The sequence below is a fragment of the Apium graveolens genome, chromosome 9 (genome assembly GCF_009905375.1).
Source record: "Apium graveolens cultivar Ventura chromosome 9, ASM990537v1, whole genome shotgun sequence".
Taxonomy (NCBI): domain Eukaryota; kingdom Viridiplantae; phylum Streptophyta; class Magnoliopsida; order Apiales; family Apiaceae; genus Apium; species Apium graveolens.
The window spans coordinates 139,089,007-139,115,131 of record NC_133655.1 but is presented as its reverse complement, the minus strand read 5'-3'; the positions used below and the strand labels follow the sequence as shown (position 1 = coordinate 139,115,131).

The following is a 26,125-nucleotide window of genomic DNA, read 5'->3' as shown; positions in this document are numbered from 1 at the left end:
AAAAAACCTGCAAAAGAGAATTATTAGTAATTATGTAAAAGAAACCGGTTATCCCGGTAATCTGTAACCATATAGAAGGACTACTATAAATAAGTCCATGCATGAAATGTAAAGGATATCTGAAATTTCTGAAGTTAAATTCTCTCTTTGAATATGTCTGGCTAAACTTCTTCACTCTCTATAATCTCTACTAAGGATATATCATAATAATAGAAAAGATTATTTTATATGTATTATATACAATCACGAGTGATTCAGAAAATACCTTGGAGAATAGCAATATGGAAGAGACCGTGTGAGGACTCCTGCATCCAGCCAAGAATATCCAAAGGAGCTTGGAGAGCGTTAAGGATAATAGGGAAAGGGTGAGTTAAGACTTCCGGTGACCAGAAAGCTATTGTAAGAGGTAAAAATTCTGATTTAAATCTTATTGTGTATGATAGCATTATAAAATAATGTTCTCTAAGATTGTGATGTTTAATTAGTATGAGGTTATAGGGATGATTTCATAAAAATGAATTCATTTTTGTCTACTGCTTACTACATGCGTAAAATAACCATATTAATCGATATGAATATGTATTTTAATGCGCCTTCCCTCTTTAGGGTTGTTAGATATATAAACGATTCAGAAAAGAAACCTACCCCCAGAAATTGAAAACAAGCACTAAACCTTCCGAACACAAATAAAGTATTCAAAAAAATCCTTAAACATCCTGAAACTATGAAAAACGATTGTTCCATCGCTCTTTTGAAAGAGTGCAGACCAACTGTTTTCCCCGGCGCTAAAACCGGACCGAACCGAATACAACGAAAAATTAAATTGACACTTTTTCTTAGACCGAACCAGATCAAAATTTTATTATGGACGGGTCGAACCATTTCGGTTCAGTTCGGACAGACCGAAATTTTTTTTCAAAAAAAATTGTTTTAAAAATTAAATAAAAAATTATAAAATCTAAAACTTAATTAAATTAACGTGATATGTAGAGTTATAAGAGTGTATAAATACAATTACAAATTAAAAATATTATTATAATTTTCAAGATTTATGTAAAATATATATAAAATAAAATTATAGTATTTATGATTTGATCTATCGGTCTATTCGGTCCGGAACGAAATATTTTTGAATGGAACCGAACCGAACGGAATTTTATTTCGATCTATTAGGTCCGGACAGGATAGACCCCTAGTTTTCACAAATAAATTCTCACTCGAAACGCATCCCTGCTTTGTCTGATAATATCTCCGGAGAGAAATGTAAGTAACACAATATTATATTGAACAAATATGTTTCTTATATACAACTCAAGAACACGCAATCACAGGGTGAATTGTAGGAGATACTTTTAAATGCAGTCACTTAAAATTGCTATTGAAGGCGCAGAAGCAACCAGATAAAGAGGAGTTTTCTTATGAACAGCAATCCCACATGACTCTTCCATATCAATATCCTCAGCTCTTGCTCCATCAGGCAAATTCCAATCAAAGCCATGCAACAGATTAGCAAGTGCTAGCTCTATTATCACCGTTGCAAAGTTGATTCCAGGACAACCCCTCCTGCCTGCCCCGAATGGTAACAACTCAAAGTGCTGGCCTCTAAAATCAATATCAGTATTTAAAAATCGCTCTGGTCTGAATTCCTCTGGATTCTCCCAGTACTCGGGATCCAAAGCTATTGACGTGGCGTTGATGAACACTGTCGTCTTAGCTCGAATTTCATAGCCTGCAATGCTGCAACTTTCTGTTGTTTCACGCGGAATTAGTAATGGCGCTGGGGGGTGGAGTCTTAATACTTCTTTTATGACCACTTTCAGATACACGAGTTCCGAAAGATGTCCTTCTTTTACCTGTAGCAAACCTTTTTCCTTGACAACTCGTCTCACTTCTTCCTGTGCTTTTCTCATTGCTGTTGGATTTTTCACCAGTTCTGCCATTATCCATACTAGTGTTGTGGATGAAGTATCCGTCCCAGCTATAAACATGTCCTTAAAAATTGAACATAGAAAACTATATTAAATTTTAGTCTACTAGAGTTCTCTGGTTTATTTATAGGAAAATACTGTAATAGACAACAACAAAGCACAAAGTAAATTAGCAAAAACAAAGCATACCGTTAATACACCTTTGATGTTATCATTAGTGAGTCTGATTTCTTGATTAGGATCATTCTGGATTCGAAGCAATACATCAACAAGATCTTCATGCTCAGATCCCCCGTATTGCAGTCGATGCTCTTGGATTACCATGTCATAAAAGCTATCCAAGGCTCTGAAATTCGTTTCTAATCTGTTATCAAAGCCGTTAAACTTGTTATACCACCCCATCCATGGAAATGAATCAGCAATATTTCCCACTCCTGCCAACTCCTCCATTTCATTTAGTATTTCGCTAAATTCACCAACACTCCCCTTCTCTTCGCTATGATTTCCTTTCTTACCAAATAGAACTCTAACCACAATATTATTCACTAACATGAACATTAACTCGGTCAAATTATTAGGAGTAGACTTTACTGTTGAATCAGCAACAATTCTAATTATATTCACCACCTCTTCTTTTCGAATACATTCAAAACACTCGACTCTCTTTGCACTTAAAAACTCCACAAATGCTATCTTTCTCACTTCCCTCCAATACTCTCCATAGGGAGATAAACTAATACTTGAGCCATTGTAACCCAACTTTTTCGTAGCATACAAAGCAGGACGGCTAGCAAAAGTCAAGTCATGTGTCTTGAGAACTTCTTTGGCCATAGCAGCTGACGAGACAACTAGAGTTGGAACAGAACCGAGTTGCAGAAACATGAGGGGGCCGTGTTTGTTTGAAAGGCGTCGGAGGGTGTGGTGAATTGGTTGACTAAGCTGGTGGAGATTTCCAATAATTGGAAGCTTCGTTGGCCCCGGAGGAAGCCTCTTGTGAGCATCTTTCTTTATTAACATGATCAACAAAGGAATGAGAAAACTAAACAAGATTGCCAATGCTAATGTAAAGCTCATTGTTGTGTTTGTGAATAGCTGATTCGAGTGGCAAGCAAATTCTGATTATATACTGGAAATGTGATTTATACAAGCATTGGCCAGGTTCTTGTCATTGTAGATTTATTAAGAGTATACCATATTGTCAATGCACATGCACTAGTGATAATGAAAGACAAGTGTACCAAAACCACAATTTTAAAGAGAGTTTCTATCCAAATTTCAAAAGAATATTGCAGAATTTATTAGATTGATTAATGATTAATATTCATATTTCTGAAGATAAATATGATGGAAATATATCAACATCCCTTCAAAAAAAATTAATTTTATGACAAGTGCATTGCTAAGTCTTCCAGGTCCCGTCACAATAATACATAGCTTGAGGTTGAATTTTATCAATAGTGCCTTAAGCACTAGAATTCAATGCCAGACTATGGACAAGCTTGCTTGGCCCCGTGCTGTTTATCAATATTTTGTGATGGTTTGTTTATGGTGATTTTTCCTAAACTGTTGGTAATTTTTGCAACATCTATCTTTGTCTTGCTTCTCTTTCCTGCCTATAATAAAAAACTGTTCATGTGCAGGACTATGTGACAGCAGCTTCGGTTGTTTGACCTGTTTATGTGCAGGGCTATAGGGTGAGACAGACGGAAGTCCATGTATATGGAAGGTAACAAGAAACTAGCGAATCACAGTAAGCGTTATAAGGGCCGTACATAACCTCTGGATTTTTGATATAAGGTATAATGCTAGAAAAACAATTCAGTCCATAAAATCTCATCAGAAACGAGTCTGTAAGATCTATGGCACAGTACATATCCGCTCCTGATGCCTATACCTTCCCGAATTAAACATTGGATTGCACAAGATCATATAAAGTTCATCAGCACTCTCTGCAAATGTTTTGTATTAATCTCTGCAAATGTTTTGTAACATGTTTGTTCTGAAATTGGTATTACCGGAGCTCCATCAAAGTATAGGAAGGCATCAAATTAAAGGTATTCTCTCAACCTGGTATAACAAATTACAGAACATTCACATACATGAATTTTATTTCTTTTAGAACATTTAAATACATAGATATTAATTCTGTTGAACATTTAAATACCTGATCTGTTTTATGAAACTTTGTCCTAAAAGAACAGAAACAAATACAGTCTAGATAGCTACGCAAAGTGTAGAAGCAACCAGGTAAAGAGGAGTTTTCTTATGAACAACAATCCCAAAAGACTCTTCCATATCGATATCTCCAGCTATTGTGCTATCAGGAAAATTCCAATCGAAGCTATGCAACAAATTAGCAAGTGCAAGCTCCCCTCCTACCAGCCCCGAATGGTAACAATTCAAAGTGCTGGCCTCTAAAATCAATATCAGCATTTAAAAATCTCTCTGGTTTGAACTCCTCTGGATTTTCCCAGTACTCAGGGTCCATAGCTATTGATGTAGCGTTAACGAACACTCTCATTTTGGCTGGAATCTTATAAACTACAAACCTCAAAAGCAATCATAAATTTGTAAATAACTGACTTGTGAAAATAATAACAAGTACTCTAATAGTTAAATACTGAGCTTAAATGCATGTATACATACCGTTAATACACCTTTTATGTTATCATCCGTGAGTCTAATTTCTTGATTTGGATCATTCTAAACTCGAAGCAAAACATCAACAAGATCTTCATGCTCAGAAGCCTCGGATGGCTCTCGGTGCTCTTGGATTACCATGTCATAAAAGCTATCCAGAGCTCTAAAATTCTTTTCTAATCTTGCTTCAACTCCGTTGAGCTTGTTATACCATGCCATCCATGGAAATAGTTCGGCAATGCTTCCCATACTTACCAATTCCATTGTTTCTTTAATTATTTCACTAAAATCATCATTAATGCCTTTCTTTGCCTTCTCTTCACCATAATTCCCTTTTTTACTAAAATGCAACTCGGAGTACAACATTATTCGATACCATAAACAGCAACTTTGTCAGATTAATCAGAGTTGACTTTGGTGTTGAATTCGCAATACTTTTTATTAAACGGTCTTTCTCCACCTCATCTCCTCGGATAGATTCAAATGACTCTACTGTCTTTGTACTCAACAATTCTAGTACTGCTATCTTTCTTACTTCCCTCCAGTACTTCCCATAGGGAGCTAAACTAATATCTGTGCCATTGTAACTCAACTTTTTGGCGGCATACAAACTAGGACGACTAGCAAAAATCAAGTCATGTGTCTTGAGAACTTCTTTAGCCATAGCAGCTGATGAGACGACAAGCGTTGGAACAGAACCAAGTTGTAGAAACATGAGAGGGCCGTGTTTTTTTGAAAGGTGTCGAAGCGTTTGGTGCAGAGGTTGGCTAATCTGGTGGATATTTCCAATGATGGGAAGCTTCTTAGGCCCCGGAGGGAGCCTCTTGTGCTCATCTTTCTTCTTTAGCAACATGATCGACAAAGGAATGGAAAAACTGAGAAAGAATGCCAATAATATTGAAAAGCTCATTGTGATACAAGCAAACAATTAGTTTACCAAAGCATCTTTGCAATAATTGGATTAAATGGTGTAACATATTAAAGTAATGGAAACATGTTACAAAAAGTAGTATGATCAATGTCATCTCTTGATTACGAGTCATTACCAGATTAGTTGTTGGGTGTATTTATAAAATAACAATTAACATTTTAATGGTTATTCTGATTACAACTACTTCTATAATTGACACAATGTCGAATACAAGGCGACATAAGTTTACTCAGGTATCTTTCCTATAATAGTTGGATTAAGTGCTGTAACATTATAAAGTAATGTCAGCAAGCATAGTATAAAAAAAAGTAATGATCAGAGTCGTCTCTTGATTATGAGTCATTACCAGATTAGTAGTTCGGAAAATGGGACTTGATGTGGCATACTCCAGTGCAACAGCGTACCAGAATTTTTTAATGCAGGTGAAGAGGAAATGTTTCATTTTCAGAGACTGTCCGGTGCAAAAGGAATCTGGCACACGATAGGTAGTGCAAAGAATATGGTGGTTTTCTCCGGTAATAATCTTACCATGCGGTTAAGAAGGAATCTAAGATATGAAAGTATGTCTTATGCTAACAAATGGCCTGTTTATTTCTCTATAACTGGAACACCCCAGTTCCATATGAGGAGATTTGAGACTACGGTTCAGTTTATAAGACAAAGTGCACAGGTTGCTAAGCTTGTGTACCATCTAGAATTCATCAATGTTGATTGAGTAATGTAGATCTATGTACGCATAAGAAATAAGAAAGAACTACATGATATTGATACTGAAGTTTTGTACAGCAGAAAGATAAATTAAATTGTGCAGATACAACTCTTAAGCATATATACTCAAGCACCGCCTAAAACAGAATGGAAATTAGTTATGATAAGTGTTTTACGTATCTCTATTTTATCACCTATATATCACAACAGATATTTCCAACCATGGGAAGCTTCTTAGAGTAACTTTGAAATGAGTGGATGAAAATGGGACATCTCTTGTGCAAATGGATGGGACAGTTCTTTTACAAATGAGATAATATATGGGACAGTCTCAATAAATAGCAGAATAGAAATAACAGAGATATAAATGCAATATGATGAAAACTGAAAAAGTAAAAACACCATTAATTTTTCAGTTGTTTCGGCCCCTACACCTAGTCTATGGCCTATATCCAAGTCCCTATGCTAACTAACATAGAGAATGTATTATATCAATTTTAATAAAATAACTTACAGTCTTTTCCTTGATTACAAATATAGCACTTGAAAGAAAACCTTTCCCAAGCTAAACTTGCTACCTAGCCAACTGCTATTCCTTAGCACTCTAGCTACCTTGCTATACTTTGGAATCAAGTTTGCCACAACCCGGCACAAAGTCGATATGAATACACGAGTACAAATAAGTATAAATACGTTGATTCCAACTCAAACTATATCTTTTTCACTGGATGTATATCTCGGGTATAAAGAACAAGAAGTGTTTTCAGATATAAAAAATTGATGTGAAAGCATTAGTCGAAATCTGAAAATGTGAGTTGTATTTATAGGCAAAGTTCTAACAGACTTTATTTTCAAACAAGGATAAGATAGATAAGATTTGAAAACAAGTTTGTTTGAAAATATTTGAATGAAAACTAATCTGTTAGTTGTTTGAAAAAGATAAACCAAGTAAAAGATAAGTCTTGAATAATTCAAACTTGGTTTATAAGATAGAGTTTGTTTGAGATGAAATATATCCAGTTAAACAAGATTTACACAAACCCTAACAAACATATTCTGTTGAAGACTGCTTCTGGAAGATATCTTGATTCAAACTGCATAGCTATAATCCCGGATCAGATGTCTGTTACAATCGGTTGCTAAAACCAATCATCATAAACTCATACTGCAACATTCTCCCCCTTTTATGATGACGACAAAGAGAACATAAATGCTCCCCCTATCAAAAACACTAAAAGGCCTGAAACAAAAGGTTAGAGACAACATAATATATTGCAGTTTATATTATATGTATGCAACAGATATGTGAATGAGACAACTAAGTAAAGAATGGGACAACGGATAGATAAATGAGACAATCTCATATAATCAACCAAAATAACTCATTCATAATCCATAATCATAAGCATTAACAACCCATCCATAAACCAGGATGTCCAGTGGTAATCTACCACAAAATTAATCCAGAATAAAGCAGTTAAAACAGTTAAACACATAAGAAACCGAAGTTCAAAATAACCCAAACAACATCATAAACCATGTCTTAAAATCAAAAACCAAATGAGACACCGTCTTAAAACATATATTTCTCCCCCTTCATCATAAAAGGGGTCACAGTCGGAGTCATCATCAATATTAACTGGAGCCTTGCCTTTCCCTTTGCCTGAACTAGAAGCCTTGTTCTGGGATGAAGGATACACAGGAGCAGAACCATATTCCGAGAAAAGCTTGTCAAACGCATCCTGAGCTAGTACTTTGCCGTCTTGTTCCCGAAGCCAGTCGAAAATCTTCTCTTTGTATTCTTCCCTTGACATACCAAATACAGAGGGTGGAGGGATGGCAGGAAGAGGAAAAGGAGCTGTAATCTCTTCCAACGTATAATCGCCTATCCAGTCACGCTTCTTATGCCAGTATATTTTGCTCTTGTCCTGCATAGCGGACAGCTGCTGCGACACAAACTTTGTTTCGGAGCCCAACTTAAAGAACAGCTTCACAAATTCTTTTTCCCAGGTCTTAGCCGAGGAAACCAGACCCTCTTGAAGGGTTCTAAACTCAAAGTCCAGAGTCTTAGACAACTTAACATCAGAAGCATGCAAAACAGATAGCTTTGCATTGATTGAATCAAGGGAAGAACAAGCAAACTTACGAAACAACTCAAACGAAGCATGTATCATACTAACCTGTGAGGTTAGCGAACCCAAAGTCTCAACAGACGCAAAGTGTTGATTAAGATTAACCAAAGCGGAATAATTTTCATTTAATTTAATCAACAAAGAATTAAGCAAAGTTTTTGTAGGCTGATCAAAGGGGTCAGATGCATAGTTCGGGGACTTAGGAATTCCATCAACATTCCTATGAAAATCATCAAAAACTAACTCATTCGACTCAGAAACAATTAAACCATTTAAGGTTAACACTGACAAATCAAAGACAACCGAAATTTTGTCAGACACAAAAGCAGGGGTCAACACACGAAAGTATTCAAACACACGAGACAGAAGACCAGGGTATGGTAAATACATAGAACCGTGATTGACACAATGACTCATATTGGTTATAATTAACGAAGCAATATCACACTGAATCTTTTTCACAAAAACAGACATAAGAATAGAATCTTGGAAATTGACTCTATCACGACCAGATTTGCGAGGGAGTACGTTTGTATGAAATAAACGAAACAACAAAAGAGAAACATGAGTTAAATCGTTTACCAGCGGTTTGACAGACACTGAAACGAAATTGTCGCCAAGAATGAGTTCGACCTGTTCCTCATACTGAAGGCCGGGGATATCTTGAAAAACTTGATGAGTAGTCGACGAACAAATTCCCTTGTCAGAAACGCCCGTAAGCCTTGCGAGTAGATCAGCTTTAAAACAGACCGGATTTCCTTGCACCTCTGAGAACATAATATTACCATCCAGAATACGAAGCTTGGCATAAAATTCTTTCACTAACTCGGGATAAATAACCTCTGGGGGCGACAACAATGACAAACAACCAACTGACTCAAACAACTCCACAATACCGACTTTCTTCAAAAGATCCAAATCACACAGACGTTACTTCAAAATTAACTTTAACATCACTTTCGAAACGTTTTCTTTTGCATGTCGCTCAAAAGAACTTTCAGATGCTCCACTAGACGCTTCAGATTCCAATTTACCAACTCTTTGACGCTTTGAGCCTGAGGCTGCATCGATTGGGGTTCGTTGAGAGGCGGATCGAGAACGGGTGAACGATGTCGATTTACGTGCCATGGATAAAGATTGAGAATATAGAAGACAGATGAAAAAGGTTTTAAGTGTTTTAGGAGAAAGTAGGTCAATAAGAAAATGAAAAGGTTAAGAAGATGGGTTAAAATAGAGAAGAGAACTGAAGAGTTAGAGATGGAAGTGGAAACGAACAGAAGAAAGAAATAAGTGATGTACTGAAAAGAAAGTACATGCACGAAATACGAGGAAGTAATAAATCTAATCAAAAGATATCCTAAATCTATTGGCAATAAACATGCAACAACACACGGACTAAAAAAAATAATACTAATAAATATACAAACAGATAAACACATGTAGTAATTATTGATTGACACAGAACTAAATTCTCTAATTATCACAAGAATAAAAGAGACAAAACATATATAAATATTATGACAAAATACACACTTAATCACATAAAATTACATGGAACACATACCTAGTTCACGTCGCATTACACAAAATAGATCTTCAGCTAAGGGCTTAGTAAAAATATCTGCACGCTGTTTCTCAGTATATATAAGCTCAATATTACCTTTAGAAACATTATCTCGTAGAAAATGGTGACGAACATCAATATGCTTATTACGAGAATGCATGACAGGATTTTTAGAGATATTAATTGCAGAGGTATTATCACAATAAATAGGAATATTTGAATAAGAAATACCAAAATCCTGCAATGTTTGTTGCATCCATAAAATTTGAGCATAGCAACTACCAGCTGCAATGTACTCTCCTTCAGCAGTAGAAAGAGCTACGGATGTTTGCTTTTTACTATGCCATGCAACCAAACAATCTCCTAAAAATTCACAAGCACCACTTGTGCTTTTTCTATCAACCTGTGACCCTGCATAGTCAGCATCTGAAAAACTGATTAAGTCAAAGGAAGAGGAGCTTGGATAAATCAATCCCAAGTTACTCGTACCTTTCAAATATTAAAAAATACGTTTATCGGCATTCAAATGAGATTCTTTAGGTTGAGATTGAAAACGAGCACATAAGCATACACTATACATAATGTCAGGTCGTGAGGCAGTTAAATATAACAATGAACCAATCATACCTTGAAATTTAGTGACATCTACAGGTGTACCTTGTTCATCCTTTGTAAGCTTTACTGAAGTACTCATCGGAGTTGATTTAGATGTGACATGATCAAGTGCAAATCTTTTGAGTAGATCCTTTATGTACTTGCCTTGGTGAATAAATATTCCTGCATTAGACTGATTAATTTGCAAACCTAGGAAGTACTGTAATTCACCCATCAAACTTATATCGAATTCCCTATGCATGCAATCAGAAAACCACTTACACAATGATTCGTTAGAAGATCCAAATACTATATCATCTACATAAACTTGTACTAACAGAAAGTTATCACGTTTATGAAAAATAAATAAAGTTGGATCGAGTGTACCGCGAATGAAACCATTGTGCACAAGAAACTGACTGAGACGTTCATACCAACAATGAGGAGACTGTCTCAATCCATAGACAGATTTCTTGAGCATGTAAACATAGTTAGGGTACTTTTCATGAATAAAACCTAGAGGCTGCTTCACGTAAACTTCTTCCTTGAGATAGCCATTTAGAAATGTGCTCTTGACGTCCATCTGATAAAGCTTGAATTTCTTGTGAGCTGCAAAAGCCATTAAAATTTGAATAACCTCTAATCGAGCTACTGGAGCGTATGTCTCGTCGTAATTGATTCCTTCCTGCTGGTTGTATCCCTGAGCAACTAAACGAGATTTATTTCGAATGATATTACCATCTTCATCTTTCTTATTCTTGAAAATCCAACGAGTACCAATGATCTTGGCATCCTGAGGAGGTGGGACGAGCTCCCAAACGTCATAACGCTTGAACTGGTTCAATTCTTCCTGCATTGCCACAGACCAGTGTTCATCTGCAATTGCTTCTTGACCATTTTTTGGTTCGAATTCAGCAACAAAAGCACATAATGCACATATATTATGAAGTCTGCTTCGCTTAGAAATTCCTTGATCCAAATCTGTTAGTAGATTATCTAGTGGATGATTCTTTACTGTTCTGGAAGACTTTGGAAGATGAATATTGCTCATTTCTTCTTTGTTAGAATTGGCTGCCTGAAACTGAATAGGAGTTGTCTTAATTGAATGAGACGGTCTCATTTCAGCTTGAGAAGAGTTATCCAAAGGAGCAACATATATCACATTTGAAACACTATCAGGAGTTTTTGGAGAACCAGAAAATTCATCTAAAGCTTGAGTAGATCCTGAAGAATTATCAGAAGACTGCGAAGGACCTGGAGAGTCTTGACTGTTAGAATTGTCAGAATGAGACTGTCTCATTTGGGAATGAGACGGTAGACCGCAGTGTCTTCATCAATTGGAGATATATTCCTTGAGGATTCATTGAAAGCAATATTGATGGATTCTTCTACTTTGTTCTTGACAGAATTATAGACATGATAAGCCTCGCTTGTAGTAGAATATCCCAAGAAAATTCATTCCGTAGATTTTGCATTGAACTTGCCTCGGTTATTTTGAGTATCTAAAATAAAACACTTAGAACCAAATACTCGAAAATAACTAATGTTAGGAGTCCTTTTCTTAAGCAATTCATAAGGAGTTTTAAGAAAAAATAGGACGAATAAGTACTCTATTTAAAACATAACAGGAAGTGTGTACCGCTTCAGCCCAAATTTTTTTTGGAAGCTTACTCTCATGCAGTAGAGTTCTAGCAGTTTCCTAAAAAGTCCTGTTCATGCGTTCTATTACACCGTTCTGTTGAGGAGTACGAGGAGCTGAGAATTCATGGGTAATTCCTCTCGATTTGTAGAAGGTTATAAAATCCTTCTTGAATTCACCTCCATGGTCACTACGGATAGTCTTGAGCTTATATGAATACTTAGTCTCAATATTAGTAATAAGATCCTTAAACTCAACAAAAGCTTCATCCTTAGTACGTAAAAATAGTACCAAAGTAAAACGAGAATAATCATCAACTATAACAAATGCATAATTCTTACCTCACAGACTTACATACCTTTCAGGACCAAAAATATCTAGGTGAAGAAGCTGCAAAAGATCAGTTGTCGAAACATGATTTTTAGCAACAAAAGATGTTTTTACCTTCTTTCCTAGCTGACAGGCTGAGCATGGTTCAATCTTCTTATATTTCAACTTGGGTAGACCTCGTACCAAATCATGAGAAGATATCTTCCGAAGAAAATCATGTGAACATCACCTAGACGTCGATGCTAAAGATTCTATTGATCTTGAACGGTAGCAAGACAAATTTCCTCTTGCTGTTCATTAAAATCTAACACGAAAATATTTCCTTTTCTTTTGGCAACTAAAGCAAACTCGTTAGTCTTAGTACCAATATAGCATACATGTGGCGCCCTCCAAACCCGGGTCAGAAGTTTGGGGTCCACAACATATACACAATATATAAACCTGTATAAGAAATATTATTTGCATTGACCCTGCTTTACATAACCACGGATCGCAACAGGTTAAAGTATGAAAACAAGCCACAATCTTAACTTTTATTACAACATACCAAATCCCAACTAATTTAACTTACAACTGATAATAAACTTGTTCATACAATCTTACTATCTCACTACCGCAATAAGCTCCAGCTAGCTCGATCCAACTCAATCTGGAATCCTAGCTCGTACATTGAACTGGGAAACCTCGCTATCAACCATATCCTTCTTAACTGTAGAATACATAAAAAGATTCGCAAGAGTGAGCTAACTAGCTCAGCAAGTCACAATGACAATAATTGAGGTTAATCAATGATCAAACGAAATGATTCAGAGGAATCAAGTTTATTGCTAAACAATCATTAGATTGGATATTCAGTTTAAGTTTTAAAACCAAGGTTAGGCTGCTGATCAGTCACGCACTAACCCCGAGCAAAGCACACAGCACTGCTCTAATTACTGGATCCAAGGCACACATTGGCCTAACTTGACCATTGATATGGTCTGACCACGAATCTGGTCCATATAAAAAAAAAACTATCCAATTCTAAAGCAGTTCAATATGATAAACAATATAATTCGATAAAACAAGATCATAATCAATGATGATTAAACACTTAAATAAAAATGTAAGGAAAGTCATGGATACCACAAGGGTATATCAGGGTATGTATGAGAAACGGTTTTCAGTCTGTAAAAGGATCAGGTATTAGACAAGTAATGATTTTTCAAGGTATAGTTCTTTGATGTTATAAAGAATGGTTGGAGTATAAAAGTTTCTGTGTTTTCAAACAATTTTGTTCCAGTGTTTGGTGTTTGGTAGTTATACATTTGGGGAGTAGTATCATATTTGTGTGATTTGGTATCTGAGGATCAACAAAGGATGGTTTACAAAGAATAAGGCTTACGGTTCAAAATCAAGAAAAATCGGGGTTCAAGGGTAAATAGTTTAAAGCACTTACAATATAAAACAAGAGTTATTTTGAATAATAGCGACATGTTATGTAACAGTTCGAAAATATTTGCGATATATCTTGAAGAAAAGTTCAGAAGTACTTGCCTTACAGGGCTTTACAACTATTACTGATCAATTTTGAGCTAACTCTGTCGCTCAGGCTTTAACGTCCAACCACTAGATCCCAATCGGTTCGACTTCGACATTCAGGTTTTCCTGTTGAAACTCTACTGAGCTCGTCGACTGACCACTAGGTTATCTCTAGTTTATTGTCCACTTTCGGTTTTCCGACTAGAACCTACAGGGTCGAAATACTCTATGTTAGATACCCAGTTATGCTTGACATATCCTCGCTAACCACCTACCCATACGATAGCATATTTCGACTCGTAATCATTCATATCATAATAACACAAACAACAATTAGGGTTCACGTTCTCGAAATCGGTTCAGTGTTCGTTTTCAGAAAATACGTATACTCGTCATTTTAAGAAATTAGGGTTACTGAGTTTTGGACAGAACATTCACCACAACATACAATCAAGTTCGTATAAAGTATAAGTATATATATTCACTTGACGTCCCGATAATTACTGGATACGCTCCCGCATTTCCATAGTTGATTTCCCGGAAATCGGCCAGCGTCTCCTTTGTTTATCGGACTACCCGTCGAAACATCAATCGACGTCAAACCACAGAGTTCACATCAATAATAACTACAATAATTCACCAATCCATTCTAAAATTCCCAATTACCGATACAATTCAATAATCACAACCAACTCAACCATCCTGATTCAATATTTACTAATTAACTAATTCGATCCAGAATAAGAACACAATACGAATTTTATTTATTAAAAATATTAGGACTCAGAATCATGTCATCACAGTCCACCGTCAACTCATCGGAATTCATCGTTGACGGCGGTAAAATCCGGAGGTACCCGAATTGGGTTTCCAGTCACAGCTCTCACCGATTAAAATGAATAATTCCCGCACAAAATTATTTATATCAGGAATACTTGATCAATAATTTTCTGTAAAAAGAATTAAAATTTTCGTTTGGAATTAACCATACGAATCAACACAGGGAATTAACCAACAGAACACACAGCACACACGCGCTATACGCGCCAACCGGAAACACAGGGCATCGCCGGAAAATCGGTGAACGGCCACAACACAGAGTCCACCCACCCGCTGAACACACACAATACACAGAGAAACACACACACATGTCGCACACACAAAAAATCGCACAGATATATAGATACACCAATATATATATATATATATGATCGGGTGAAACCACCAGCCTCACCGGGGTTTAGATGGTGGAGGCGACCTCGAACCACAGGGAATCAGGAGAACAACGAACGAGAAGCCCAGGGAGAGAGCAAAGAAGTAGGCGAGAGAGATTGAAAAATAAAAGGGATGAGAAGTGAGATGGAAGTGAGGGAGGAAAGAACACAGGGTCTCTGTTGTTTCTTTCTTTCTGTCTTTTTAATTGGGAGGCTGCCACGTATCTGCTGCTCAACAAAAACAAGACGCGTGTCCCGTCCTTCCCGAAAGTCCGGTTTTTAATTCAAAATTTGCAATATAACGAATTAAATTGCCCTTGAAACGAATTCAGAAAATTACAAGAATAGTCTTAAAATTTTCTAAAAATCCCGAAACTAATAAAATAAAATTTTCATAATTTTTAAAATATTTTTGAAACGCAACTCATACCCGCATTTCACAATTAACGAACCGAGCTGCACTTAAAATAAATTCATAAAATCACGAAAGTAGTCGTAAAATGTTATAAATATCCCGAAGTTTATAAAAACATAAATTTTATAATTTTAAAATAATTTCTGAAATGCAATTTATACCCGCTTTTAACGAATAAGCGAAACAACGCGCGGGTGAAATTAATCCCAAAAATTTCCAAAATTATTTTAAAATTCTCGGAATATTCCAAACTTAAATAAATTTGAGTTTCATAATTTTTGAAGAATTCTGGAATTAAATACAGATTTTACAATTAAATGTAATCAGAAAATAATACAGGGTTAAATAATTAATAAAATATTGATTTCTAAATTTTTTAAAATCCCAAATATAATTATTGAAATTATAAAATCATAAAACTAATTTTAGAGACAATCCAAATATTTACAAGTTTAAAACTGTAAGAAAATCATCTTTAAAAATAAAACAGAACAATATAACTCAATTTTTAGCTACACATTCCAATCCTTTATACCAATAAATCACAGACAAATAGTATATATCAACACACTGCTGCCAAAACCAAGACACATATTTTATTTAATTAATACTTCCACAATTACATATGTAAATAATTCAAAAATACACGAGTCGTTATAATACATCTTTATCAAAATTAACTTTATAACCAGCATCGGTAAGTTGACTTACACTAATAAGATTATATTTTAAACCATCAACTAAACGAACGTTAGAAATAACAAACTTGTCATTACCAATGGTGCCTTTTCCAATAATTCTGACGGTGTTTGAATCTCCAAGAGTAACTAAGCCACCTTCCTTGGCAACTAGAGATAGAAATTTGGATTTATCACCTGTCATGTGACGTGAACAACCACTGTCGATGAACCATTTATTTCGCGGAACATGGACCTTCAAGCAAACCTGCAAAAATTGCTTTATCTCTTAGGTACCCACTTAACCTTGGGTCCTGGTTGGTTAGTATCACAAATCTTATATAAATGTCTTTCTGATTTCTTAATCCATATCTGAACGATATTAATAGAGATATTAGCCGATTTATATCTAGCAGACGATTTATAAGATGAGTTAGAAGAGTGGCCTTTGATACCACATAGTCTAGATTCAGATGTAGTGTGACCAGCTTTGCCACAATCTTGACATTTCTCATAAGACATCTTATACTTCATAGGAGCTCGCTTGTAACCTCCTTGAAATGCACGTTTCTTGATTGATTCACATCCTAAACCTCCTTTATCAAGAGAAGATTTTTGTTCACCAAGAAGAGCATTCAAAGTTCCTTCTCCATGAAAGCATTTTGCTAATTCCTTTTCAAGCTGTGCCACTTTCTGCTTTAATTCTGGAACCAGGGGATCAGGAATACTGTCTCTTTTGACAGTGTCTGGATCAACAGAAATTGACTCTTTCTTCAAAGCTTCAAGACAAACATCTTTCATCTCAATCTCATTTTTGAGATATTGATTTTCTTCAGTAAGTTTTGAAACCCTTTCAAGCAAAGATTTGTTTTCAGTAACCAAGGCTTCCTCCTTTATGGGGTCATCCATTTCACTAAAAACTTCACTTAATGCTTGTTTTAAATAAGCATTCTTTTCTTTTAGCTTCTTAACCTGGACCTGCAATTTCAACATAGATGAAGATATATTTGAATTATATTTTATATTTTGTACCTTATCATTGTCACTGGAGCTATCCTTGAGTCCTTCAAAGCAAAGTTGAGCAACTTCATCGTCTGAATCGATCTCAACATCAGATTCATCATCACTCCAAGTGATTAATGCCTTCTTTTTGTTCTTCAGCTTGTAACAATCCTTCTTGAAGTGCCCTTTTTTTCCACATTTAAAACATGTGTCCTTGCTTTGATTTGTTTTATTCTCCTTACTCGGATTAGATTTGAATCCTTCTTTGGAAACTGTGACTTCATAGGTCGTTTGGAGGCATTCCGTTTGGCAAGAAATTTATGAAACTTCTTGGTTAGAAGAGCAATCTCTTCATCAGAATCATCAAGAGACTCATCAGCTTCGGCATTGAGTGAAAGAGTCTTTTTACGAGGAGCTTCATCTTCTTTATCATATCTTCGTAGCTCATTTTCGAACTCTTCCAATTCACTGAAGAGTATTAAAGTGTCCATTATTGAAAGAAGTGTTAAATCCTCAGAATTGTAACCTTTGGAGCAAACTTCTTTGGCATTGCTCTGAGGATTTTCCTATTGATCTCAGATTGAGGAATGATCTTTTCCAGAAGTGAGATAGAGTTCATCAATGTCAGGAATCTCCCTTGAGCATCTCACACGCTTTCATCTCTTTCCAACCTAAAACCTTCACAGTCACTCATGAGCATACTTAATTTTACTTCACGTGCCTTAGAAGTGCCTTTGTGGCTGACTTTGATCGTATCCTAGATCTATTTGGCAGTAGTACATGCTGATACTTTTCTTAATTCTGTAGCTACCATGCCATTGAGAAGTGAGTTCATAGCTTTAACATTGGAGTTCATTGCATTCACTTCTTCATGAGAGAGATCCTTGAGGGGTTTTGGCTTCTCATCTTTCATTGGAATTGTAAAACCATTTTCTACTGCATCCCACTCGAATGCATCACGTTGGAGAAAGATCTTCATCCGGAATTTCCAGTCATTGTAGTTTTCAGCACCTTGGAGCAGTGATGGATAATTATTTGAATACCTATCTGGTTGAGCCATGGATCGCTAGCAAAATAAACATTAAAAAGAGAATTAAATGCACCCGCTCTGATACCAATTAAAATTCAAAGGCTCGATAGATATGTAACAACTACTAACTGTCAAAGCAAATGGGACAGTCTCTTATGCAAATTGGACAGTCTCTTTACAAATGAGACAATGTATGGGACAGTCTCAATAAACAGCAGAATAGAAATAATAGAGATATAAATGCAATATGCTGAAAACTGAAAAAGTAAAAACACCAGAAGTTTTCACTTTGTTCGTCCCCTACACCTAGTCTATGGCCTACATCCAAGTCCCTATGCCAACTAGCATAGAAAATGTATTATATCAACTTTAATAAAAGAACTTACAGTCTTTTCCTTGATTACAAATATAGCACCTGAAAGAAACCCTTTCCAAAGCTAAACTTGCTACCTAGCCAACTGCTATTCCTTAGCCCTCTAGCTACCTTGCTATACTTTGGAATCAAGCTTGCCATAACCCGTCACAAAGTCGATATGAATACACGAGTACAAATAAGTATAAATATGTTGATTATAACTTAAACTATATATTGTTCACTGGATGTATATCTCGGGTATAAAGAACAAGAAGTGTTTTCAGATATAAAGAATTGACGTGAAAGCATTAGTCGAAATCTGAAAATGTGAGTTGTATTTATAGGCAAAGTTCTAACAGACTTTATTTTCAAACAAGGATAAGATAGATAAGATTTGAAAATAAGTTTGTTTGAAAATATTTGAATGAAAACTAATCTGTTAGTTGTTTGAAAAAGATAAACCAAGTAAAAGATAAGTCTTGAATAATTCAAACTTGGTTTATAAGATAGAGTTTGTTTGAGATGAAATATATCCAGTTAAACAAGATTTACACAAACCCTAACAAACATATTCTGTTAAAGACTGCTTCTGGAAGATATCTTGATTCAAACTGCATAGCTATAATCCCGGATCAGATGTCTGTTACAATCGGTTGCTAAAACCAATCATCATAAACTCGTACTGCAACAGTGGAGTCATTTTCCTGGGCATGGGTCATTTCACGATAAATTAATATTTTAATGTAACTTTTTTGCAAAGGCTGCACATGCAGGTGACTTTATGAGTTTGTGAGCATATATTCAGGCTTTTATTTTTTAAAAAAAGGCCAGAATATTAACGTTACCGATAATAACAATTATAAATGCTAACTTTTTTATTTCTATAAATACCAATTTCTATACCCTTATTATTCACACTTCTTCTAAAAAAACTTATCGAAAAATGAATCCAAATAATCTCCCATCTTCAAATCAAAATTCAAATTTTCAAAATATAAACCAATGATTTCCAAATCCATATCCAAATTCTTTTTTTCCAAACGCACAAAATATAAATTTTAATTCTTAAAATTTGAATAATCCGTACCAATTTTTACACTCTCAAAATTCTCAATTTCCATTTTCATATCCTCAAAATTCATCATATCACTTTCCATTTCCTCCATTTCCAAATTCACAATTTGAAACCCAACAACCACCAATTAATATCCAAAATTCTCAAGAAACACAGGTCCGGCCTTTGGCCACTGAATATTATTGATCTAAATGATGATTGTGAAGAAAGCGAAGATGTACGAGAAAATACCGGTTAGTGGGAGTGGATTAAAGATAAACTCTTAATAAGTGCATGGTTCAATGTGTCAATTGATCCACTAATCAGTACTGATCAAAAGGACGAGGCATTTTGGAATCGAATTCAATAATGTTGCGAAGATGAATCTCCCGGTGTCATTAAGAGATGAGTTATGGAAATTAAAAAAAGGTGGCAACGAATAAAGGAAAGTGCTTAGAAATGTTGAGCGGCTTATGACGAGGCTCAATGAACAGTCGGGAGCGGTACAAACATGGACAATTTATTTGAGAAATCTCGCGATTATCATTTAACTAATTTCAAGAAGAAGTCTAACTTTGAGCTTTATTGGCGTGAGCTTCGTAGACATTCCAAGCGAAGACCTCCTTCTACAAGTGCAAGTTCTAAAATAACTAAATTAAGAATTTCTCGTTGAGCATATCTCGCAATTTCATAATAATTGTTAATTTTTTTAAATTGTAACGTTTAAATTTAATGTATTTTTATTTCATGTTTGAATAATAGATAGATTTTAATTACATTTTGTCTTATTTAATTAAAATATTTAAAATTTTAATCACTTTTATTTGATCATTACAATTTTAACATCATTATTTAATTTAAAATTTTAAGCTACTACAATCTAGTTACATTTATAATTTGAATAAATAAGTTTAATAATTGAGCTAATGAACTAGTGCATGAGTTAGTACGTGAGATTATAAAATATTGTAAAGATAATTTTGAAAAGTGTGCTAAAGTGGCCCTACGTTGGAGACATGAATCTACTAACTTTCTTGGGACTACATTTGCTTAGGTGGAGTAAATAATAAGGTCAGGAAATTTTAAAGTCGGCACTACCACTGATGTTGCACTTAGGCACCAGGGAGTAGGGCTGTTCACAAATCAAGCCTAACTGAATTTTGACTTAAACGAGCCGAACTTTAAATTTTTTACGCCGAACCGAGCTTTCTTGCCGAACAAAAAAATGTGTTCGAGTTTGAGCTCGTTAACTAACGAGCTGAACAAGAGTTTGTTCACGAACAAATATGAGTCGGGTCGAGTCGAGCCCGAGCTGCTCGTTAACAAATAAAAAAATACAATTTTGTTAGCTCAAACCGACTAATTAAAATTCCATCATACAAAGTAAGCCCAACCAAATTATCCAATTGTCTAAAATCTTAACCTAAAGTTAGTCAAGGCTCTCCTCCCACCAATAACAAACCCCCTACTACTCGAACTAAACTGCATCTTCCGTTACACAGAAACCAATTTAAACCACCGCTTTCATCGACGGAACAACTTTAGCCACATTCTCCCACTTATTTAAACTTTTATGAACTGTTGCCATTTGAGTAGATTAATTGTCGTTTTGGAGAAAAGAGTTGAGAGGTTTGGAGTTGGGGGGTTTTCAAGGACGGCCACAGTGGTGAATTGGGTGGTTATTTGTGTTGGTGGTAGTGGCAGCGAGTTGGGGAGATTTATCAGGTAAAAGAAATGAGTTGTATGGATGTAGGGAATAGCCTCTGTGCTCATCTCTCTCCATCTGTCTCTATATAATTTATATAACTAAGCTATATTTTAAAACAATATTCAGAAAATATTATTTTTTCCGAGCTTAAACGAGCCGAACGAGTTCGAGCCGAGCTCGAGTCGAACATACTAAAACTCAGCTCGAGCTCATTTTGATTAACAAACATATTTAGGTGTTCAAGTTCGAACTCGAGTTTAAGAATGATTCGTGCCAAACGAGCTCTTAGCGAGCCGAGCTCGAACTTGTTCGTGAATAGCTCGGTTCGTGAACAGCCCTACCGGGGAGCCTCTTATGTTCAGGGGGTGTGTTACGTGCTGATTCTCAATGATCAGGAAGAGCTCATGATCTGACTGTTTTAGATGTCATCAATATTTGATGTGCCATCAGGATTTGATGCATCATTAGTATCTGCAGAACATCAGCATCTGAAGGTAGTCTGTTGTGAAGATTAATTATGTTCCTTATTTTGAGGGATGGATATATGTTCGTTCTGAGTGATAGGACTTTGTATATTCAGTTAAAGATATGTATCATTTTCTGTTAGTAATTGATAATGCATAGCCTAGACTGATTTGTAGTAGCTGTGTATTATATAAACACAGTTCAGGTCATCACATAGTGAGACTCTCGAGCATTGTACGACCTAGCAGCTCTCAAGAACATCAGTATCTCTTGAGAGAGTTTGTAACAGTTTTTATCAGAATTATAAAGAACTGTTATATTTTTATACTTGTTCAAAACGTTTATACAATTGTATCCAACCCCCCTTAAACAATTTTATTATTACTGGGCAACATTTTGGTATCAGAGCAAACTGATAAATTTATAATCAGAAGTGATCTAAACATGTCTCTGAACAAGTAAGAAAGTATTAAAATCCCCATTCTGAAAAAGGCTGAATATCCTACATGGAAGATGAAGATGCACATGCACCTGGAGGCTACAGATCCAGACTATCTCGACGTAATCAATGATGGACCCTACATGCCAACAAAAGGGGCGCCTATAACTCCTATTGTTGCTGAACACTATCAGTTGAAGGAGAAGAGTGAGTGGACACCAGAAGAGAAAATTGTTGTGCTGAAAGATGCAAAGGTAAGAAACATTTTGCATAACATCCTTGATTCTGTGATGTCAAACAGGGTTATAGCCTACAAGACTGCCAATGAGATCTGGGATGCTCTTGAAACTCAATGTCAAGGAACCATGGCCATCAAGAAGAACAGAAGGGCTGTTCTAATTCAAATTGAGAATGGATCCACCTACAAAGTAAAAATACTGAGAAGTGATAATGGCACTGAGTTCAAGAACTCAAAAATGGAGGAAGTTTGCAAGTACAAAGGCATAAAACAACAATTCTTAGCTCCTGGCATACCCCAACAAAATGGTGTTATTGAGAGAAAGAACAGAACCCTGATTGAAGCTGGCAGGACTCTGCTGGAAGAAGCAAAAATACCCACTTACTTCTGGGCTGAAGCAGTAAACATAGCCTATTATACTCAGAATATCACACTAATAAACATACATGGTGTTACTCCTTATCAGATGCTGAAAGAAAAGAAGCCCAGTCTTAAACATCTTCATGTATTTGGATGTAAGTGCTTTGTTTGGAGAACTCATACTGATCAACTAGGAAAATTTGAATCAAAAGCTGATGAAGGAATCTTTGTTGGTAACTCACCATCAAGAGCATGCAGGGTTTTCAATCTGAGAACAAATATTGTAGTTATCTCCATAAATGTATCTTTTGATGACAAGAAGATTCCTGGTTTTGAAGAAGACTCTCATGAAAGTCTAATCTTTGCAAATGAAAATGCACTGTTGGAATCTGGATCAAACTCTAATGAACTGTCAATTACTGATGATCCAAATCCTGATACTCCTTCAGATTCTGAAGATGATCATTGTACTAATGAACCTGCACATGTTGAGGGGGCGCAACAGCAAGGTTCAACTGATGGTACCAACATTGAAGAATCAACTCAAGGTTCTTCTCAATCTGCTCATTCAGAATCCAATGTTGATTCAATATCAGATGAACATGAGTCAAGTCCCAAAACTTCATCAGGAGATGACAACACTGATTCAGGGGGAGCCTCAAATGTATTTGAGGAGGCATACAATTTAGGGGGAGCATCTAGCTCCAGATGGACACTTCCTAGTGCCAGAAAATGGACTAAAGATCATATTCCTGATCTGATTATTGGAAATCCTGATGAAGGTGTAAAGACAAGGAGTGCAACTCAAAATGAATGTTTGTATCACAATTTGCTTTCAAAAGAAGAGCCAAAGAAAGTAGAAGATGCACTCAAGGATGCAGATTGGGTCATAGCTATGCAAGAAGAGTTGAATGAGTTTGAAAGAAATGAAGTTTAGAAGCTGGTGCCTAGACCTAAAAACAGGTCAATTATAGGCACACAGTGGGTCTTCAGAAATAAGACTGATTCTGATGGAACTATTATCAGAAACAAGGCAAGATTGGTGGCTAAAGGATATTCCCAACATGAAGGTATTGTCTATGATGAAACATTTGCTACTGTTGCTAGGCTGGAAGCAATCAGAATTTTCTTGGCATATATTGTACACAAGAAATTTAAAGTCTTTCAGATGGATGTCAAGAGTGCATTTTTCAATGGAGAACTTGGAGAGGAAGTCTATGTTGAACAACCACCAGGTTTTGTGGATCCCAAACATCCTGATTATATTTATAGACTTGACAAAGCACTCTATGGACTAAATCAAGCACCTAGGGCATGGTCTGAGACCCTTGCTCAGTTTCTGCTGGAAAGTGGATTCAAAAGAGGTAAATAGATAAAACTTTGTTTTATCTGAATCAAGGTAAAGATCTGCTTCTAGTTCAAATTTATGTGGATGATATCATTTTTGGATCAACTAATTATCAAAAACTGTGTGATAAGTTCTCAAATTTGATGCAATCAAGATATCAAATGAGCATGATAAGAGAGATGAGTTATTTCTTGGGATTGAAAATTAAACAGATTGATAATGGTATCTACATTAATCAGTCAAAGTATACAAAGAATCTGTTGAAAAGGTTTAATATGCAAGAAAGTGCAGCTGCAACTACTCCTATGACAACTGCTACAAAGCTTGATCCTCATGAAGGTACAATAGTTAATGTCACAAACTATAGAGGTATGATTGGTTCTCTTTTGTACCTAATAGCCAGTAGGCCAGACATTATATTTGCCACCTGTTTGTGTGCAAGATTTCAGGAAAATCCAAGGGAGCCACATCTTATTGCAGTGAAGAGAATCTTCAGATACCTCAAGGGTACTGTATCACTTGGTCTCTGGTATGCAAGGGAAGATGATTTTGAATTATATGGATATTCAGACACTGACTTTGCTGGCTGCAAGATAGACAGGAAGAGTACATCTGTGAGCTGTTAGTTTTTGGGAGGCATATTAGTCTCATGGTTGAGAGAGAGAGAGAGGGAATATCAAGAGACTAGGAGCTGTGTATGCATGTGCTCGTTCTTAATTGTAGCCTGTTAATCTCTAAATCGCACTATTAACATGTATCTTTTAATGATTCTTGAGTTTAAAATTATGGTTTTCTGATAAGCTTTAGTTGTTTTGACAAACAATGATGAATTTGAATCAACAAATCCTGACGATGTCAAATCCTGATAGATAAGAGGTAACAAATACTGATGACAGTTAGCATGTTTTAATTTAGAATATTATTGAAAAATGATTTCTGAATTGTTTAATGCTGAAATGTGATTGTCTTCTTAATTATTGTTTAAAAGTGGATAAATTGTTGAACAAAGTCACACAACAATTTACTAAAAGAGCAGTGCGTCCTTTGTTGCTAATTCCGCACATTACTCCACTTTCTACTCCAATTCTTCAGTAATTATCCTCTATCAGAAGTCTAATTCACTAAGCTTCCTTCTCCGAGTGTGTTACATACAACTAAGCTTTGCAAACTTATATTTGCAAAAGAACCTCTGTGACACATATCTTCATACACAGAGCCTCACTATTCACATCTAATGAATACTTTACCTCAACGCCTACAAATATCATGTCATCTTCTGAGATTTCATCCTTCTTCAGCCAAACCACTATTATTCATGGCAACACTTTTGGAACCAATAACTACTTAGCTCCGCTTACACATCAGCAGTTTCCTCAAACTTTTCATGATATATAGGATTTCTTACTCTAATGTCCAATTGGATATGCTCTCACAAATCCTACTAAGGTATCATATAGGGCTGTAATGCAGGTATGGGATACAGCTCTAGTTAATGAAACAAATACTGCTTTCTCTTTTGAACATAAGGGACGCAGGTATGAGGTTGATGCTGATATTCTGGTTCAAGCATTGAGGTTGCCTGCTTGTGATGGTGCTCCTGATAATTATGCAACTGAGCAGTTGTTTGATATGCTCAGAACTATGAACTACAAAGGTGACATCACAATAATTGGAAAATTGACAAGGAAAAGATTAAAGAGAGAATGGAATTTCTTCTTTAATGATTGCATCAACAGATGTTTCTTGAATAAGACAATAAATTTTGATGCTCTTCTATCTACTTACTGAAAATTAGGTACTCTCTTTTCTATTCTGGTAATTTTGACTATGGTA

At 35.7% G+C, this 26,125-nt stretch overlaps 1 protein-coding gene, 1 long non-coding RNA gene and 1 pseudogene across 5 annotated transcripts in view; 1 reads left to right on the top strand and 2 right to left on the bottom strand.

Moving 5' to 3' along the window:
* Window positions 1-1,264: 1,264 nt before the first annotated feature.
* Window positions 1,265-3,127, bottom strand: LOC141684177 (cytochrome P450 71A9-like). The gene is made up of 2 exons (XM_074489014.1): window positions 2,118-3,127; window positions 1,265-1,991 (listed from the first exon to the last, which is right to left on the bottom strand). Exons 1-2 carry the CDS (start codon window positions 3,000-3,002, stop codon window positions 1,353-1,355), a joined length of 1,524 nt encoding a protein of 507 aa, XP_074345115.1. The 5' UTR covers window positions 3,003-3,127; the 3' UTR covers window positions 1,265-1,352.
* Window positions 3,128-3,240: 113 nt separating this feature from the next.
* Window positions 3,241-26,125, top strand: part of LOC141684179 (uncharacterized) — a 59,080-nt gene continuing 36,195 nt past the window's right edge. The window contains exons 1-3 of one of the 4 annotated variants that reach the window (XR_012560573.1): window positions 3,279-3,476; window positions 3,569-3,982; window positions 5,849-6,315. This is a non-coding gene — a long non-coding RNA (uncharacterized LOC141684179). Of the gene's footprint in view, window positions 3,477-3,568; window positions 3,983-5,848; window positions 6,316-26,125 lie in introns of those variants that run through there. The other 3 variants (XR_012560574.1, XR_012560572.1, XR_012560575.1) reach the window with 3 other exon arrangements.
* LOC141684178 (cytochrome P450 71A9-like) lies at window positions 4,082-5,505 on the bottom strand (annotated as a pseudogene).

What these genes read in the sequence shown, in the direction of transcription:
- LOC141684177 (XM_074489014.1), bottom strand. Translation starts at nt 3,002, where the DNA reads ATGAGCTTTACATTAGCATTGGCAATCTTGTTTAGTTTTCTCATTCCT. An exon ending in ACATCAAAGGTGTATTAACG is followed by an intron (nt 1,992 to 2,117) that starts GTATGCTTTGTT and finishes TCAATTTTTAAG; the next exon opens with GACATGTTTATAGCTGGGAC.